General features: G+C 45.4%; 1 protein-coding gene across 1 annotated transcript; it reads left to right on the top strand.

Annotated features, from left to right (window-relative positions):
• The first annotated feature begins 676 nt into the window (after window positions 1–676).
• Window positions 677–3,583, top strand: LOC149091288 (uncharacterized). Its single transcript, XM_089262339.1, has one exon. It carries the CDS (start codon window positions 963–965, stop codon window positions 2,838–2,840), a length of 1,878 nt encoding a protein of 625 aa, XP_089118465.1. The 5' UTR covers window positions 677–962; the 3' UTR covers window positions 2,841–3,583.
• Window positions 3,584–4,090: the final 507 nt, after the last annotated feature.

Below are 4,090 nucleotides of genomic sequence, written 5' to 3'. Positions count from 1 at the left end.
TCTTCAAATTGCACTTGCGAATTAATTTAATTATTTATATTGAAATAAGTTAGTGAAATCAAATGAATTATAGATATAAGTTTAAAAATTTTATTAAAAGTTATATTAGCTTAGACAAGTATAGGGAAAATGAATGGACGACGTCCTGACTCTTCCCTCTAAATCCAACTAGCGGCTCTCCATACTGCTAAGTTCGTCGCGCATCTTATTGGTGTTCCTGCAAATAGAATTAAAAATAGAGTGAATTAATTATATTAATTGTTATTGCTTAAATCTACATCAAAATTATAACTAAACCTACTCATTAGTGTTAAACTAGAAATTTAAGTACATCAAAAGTTACTCATTTTTGCTTTGATCTGCTCTTTTGTATAAAAATATGTAACGCAAGGCTGCACAGCAATTTAATGTTGCACTTGCCATTATTTAAATAGCTCATGTTGAGCAAGTTTCGATAAATTTAGACCTAAGTAATTTAAGGCGCCATGTAAATTCAAGAAAAAATGCTATAGTAGAGTATTGTTTGAATAAAGAATATCTCTCCTCTCTCTCCTCCTCTTCATATAGCTGCTGGTCAGCGAATATGAGTGAGAATGGAAGAATGAGAGATCATTAATGTGTGTTCTCTCGAGGCATACGAACAGAAAAAAGCAATTTAATGTTGCACTTGCCATTATTTAAATAGCTCATGTTGAGCAAGTTTCGATAAATTTAGACCTAAGTAATTTAAGGCGCCATGTAAATTCAAGAAAAAATGCTATAGTAGAGTATTGTTTGAATAAAGAATATCTCTCCTCTCTCTCCTCCTCTTCATATAGCTGCTGGTCAGCGAATATGAGTGAGAATGGAAGAATGAGAGATCATTAATGTGTGTTCTCTCGAGGCATACGAACAGAAAAAAAAAAAGTGCTCTATTTAAAATCGTTTTTTTTGCTACAATTTTTGCAAATTAAATTGCTGCAATGCCTAGGGGCTACACAGCAGAAGACGGCGATGAAGATATGGATGTGGAGGTCGCCTCCCCGATTAGACCACAGCCATCTGCGCCGGTGCTCGCGCCATCTAAATTGCCGGCGAGAAAAAGTGCGGTTATGGCACAACCTACCACTTCACGTGCAGCGGCTCAGCAAGTAAATGCAACACCTCGCACCTCTACGGACGCTATTGTTGCTGATTATCTGGCTATGAAAAGTGAAGCGCAGAGTGCTCTGCAAAAAACTGCCAAATTGCTCGCCAGTGACAGGCCAGCTAAGAGGACTGCTGAAAAAGGCGGCAGCCCCAAAAAGAAGACTGCGCAGCTGGACGCAGATGATCTTGATGGCAGTGACGAGGACTGCCTGCTAATTAGTGGCTCAACTCGGACCACCAGGACAGTGGACGCGCAGAAGGAGGCAACACGCCTAGCCAATAAAATTTGCTCTGCATCAAAAGAGCAAATTATGCCGCCCAAAGCTGCCGCTGCAGCTGCTACTTCGTCTGCTGCTGCTGCAGCTGCTACTTCGTCTGCTGCTGCTGCAGCTGCTACTCCTACTGCTGCTGCTGCAGCCGTTGCTCCCACTTTAACCAGTGCAAGTGTCGCACAGCCAAGCGCGAAGCCTGCACCACTATTCTTGGCAAATGTCGTTGACATTATACCGCTGCTAATCCGCCTCGATGAAGCCATCGGAGAGGCCAACTTCTCGACTCAGTCCACTGCAAACCATGGTCTCAGGGTGCAGTGCAAGGACATCGCTACTTATCGGAAGCTGGTAAAGTACCTCGATGAGAACCAAATTGAAAATTACACTTTCCAACTTAAATGTGAGCGCGGGTATAGAGCAGTCATCCGCAATCTGCACTTCTCTACTCCGGATCAGTGGATCCGAGAAAAACTGGCTAAGTTGGGGCATACCGTCCGATTCCTACGAGGTATCAAGTCTCGCTTTACAAATAAGCCACTTGACCTCTTTGAAGTTGAGCTGGTTGCTAAAGAAAATAATGCCGATTTGCTGCAGATCACGGCGCTCGGCAACCAGAGAGTTAGAGTTGAGAGGCCAATCAAATCTAGCGATGTAGCCCAATGCCACAGGTGCCAAAAGTTTGGGCACACTAAAAACTATTGCCGCCGCCCTTTTGCTTGCGTCAAATGCGGCGAAAATCACGCCTCAGTTGAGTGCAGCAAACAAAAAGGCGACAACTCGCCAGCAAAGTGCGCTAACTGCTCGGGCCCACATGCTGCGAGCTATAGAGGTTGCCCCTCCTATAAAGAGGCTTGCAAGAAGCGAGAGCCCATTTCGACTGTCCAACTTAGCCAGATCGTTAGAACTCTGACAAAGCCAGCCCCCAATGCAACTGCTCATAGCAGTAGACCGAATATGCCAAATGTTTTTCAGCAAGCCCCCCCTCAGTCGCGTCCCCAAGCCACTAATGCTGGATTCAGCTATGCTTCCGCTCTCCGCGCGGGTCTCCAATTTAAACAGCCAGCGGCGCCGGCAGCTATTAACAACCAGCAACGCCAGTCAAGGCAGGGTGCTGCAAAACGCGCCCAGCCAAATCAGCAGCAACAACAAGCCAGATTGCCTAGGCAAGCAAGCGCTCAGCGGTCAGCGCAGCCAAACAGAAGCCGCAGTCTAAGCACCCGCCGTAGGCGCCCTCCTATTGAAACTGGGGAGACACACCATATAAATGGCGTGGGCTTTCCTCTCAATCCTCAGCAGCCTAACTATGCTTACAGGCCAGCTGTGCCATTGCAGGATACCTCCAGACTAGAGGCAAAAATAGACAAGCTGATAGAGAGTATCAACGCATTGACTGCCTATCTGCTATCTAGAGATGGTCCAAATGAGCGCCAAAATGTCTAGTAATGCACCAAATGCGCACATTGCAAATAGACGCAGCTGCACACTGCAGACTGCTATATCAAATAGAGCTAATGACATCAAAATATCTATATGGAATGCTGCTGGCATAACAAATAAGCTCGCTGAAGTGAAGCAATATATTATCAAACACAATGTAGATATTATGCTGGTATCCGAAACTCATCTGACGGACAATGACAGTGTTACTATAGACGGCTATATTATCTATCTGGCAAACCACCCTACAAATAGGCGCAGAGGTGGCGCAGCTCTTATAATTAGGCAAAACATTAGCCATTACGCTATGCGCTGCTCGTCCTTGGACTCGTTCCAAAGTATTGAGGTGTCAGTCAGCTTACTAAACGGCAGGCATGTAAATATTGTGGCCATTTACTGCCCCCCGCAAGTAAGCTGGTCTGCGCAAGATTTCAGCAGCATGCTTAATTCGCTGGGCGACGCGTATCTTGTTGGTGGCGACTGGAACGCGAAGAGCCAATGGTGGGGTAACGCTAGATCCTGTATAAGAGGCAGAGCGTTAGTCAACAGCATTTTCCAGGAGAACTGCAATATTCTGGCAACAGGGTCGCCAACACATTACCCTTTCAACTCGCGCCAAACTCCATCTGCCATAGATTTTGCGCTCTTCAAAGGCATCAGGCGTGATTTGCTGTCCATCTCTGACTCCTTCGAGCTCAACTCGGATCACCTCCCGCTGCTAGTTCAGCTGGTTGAGAAGCCAATCATCGGCGAAGCTAGAGGCCATCTTCTGCAGTTAAATGCTAATATTAGCAAGTTTCAAAGTTATCTGAATGACAGAATCCTACTCAACACAGAAATCAGCAGTCCAGAAGATGTTGATGATTGTGTCGATATTCTCGTTAGGAATGTCAAAGAAGCTGCTAACTTTGCAAATGCGCAGTGTCCACGCAGGATAACCAGATCCGGGTTCCGAGTTAAAAGCCAGACTCTCCAGCTGATCGAGGCCAAAAGGCAAATTAAACGCCTTCTTCTTCAAAGCCGTAATCCTCTGGCGAAGCAGCTCTGTAATAGACTGTCAAACCGCATCAGCAAAGAGATTAAATCTGCAAAACAAAGGTATGAAGAAGTATTATTCAGCTCTATTGACCCAACGGATAGATACAGCATGCAAAAGCTTTGGCGTCTCACAAATGAGATCAAGCGACAGCCGGCTCCAAATTTGCCGCTACTAAAGTCTAGCGATAGCAATGGCTCTAACTCCAATAACGTAT

Source organism: Drosophila navojoa, chromosome 5 (genome assembly GCF_054131105.1).
Source record: "Drosophila navojoa isolate 15081-1374.11 chromosome 5, UAZ_NAV_1.0, whole genome shotgun sequence".
Classification (NCBI taxonomy): Eukaryota; Metazoa; Arthropoda; class Insecta; order Diptera; family Drosophilidae; genus Drosophila; species Drosophila navojoa.
This window is presented reverse-complemented; position numbering and strand designations above follow the sequence as displayed.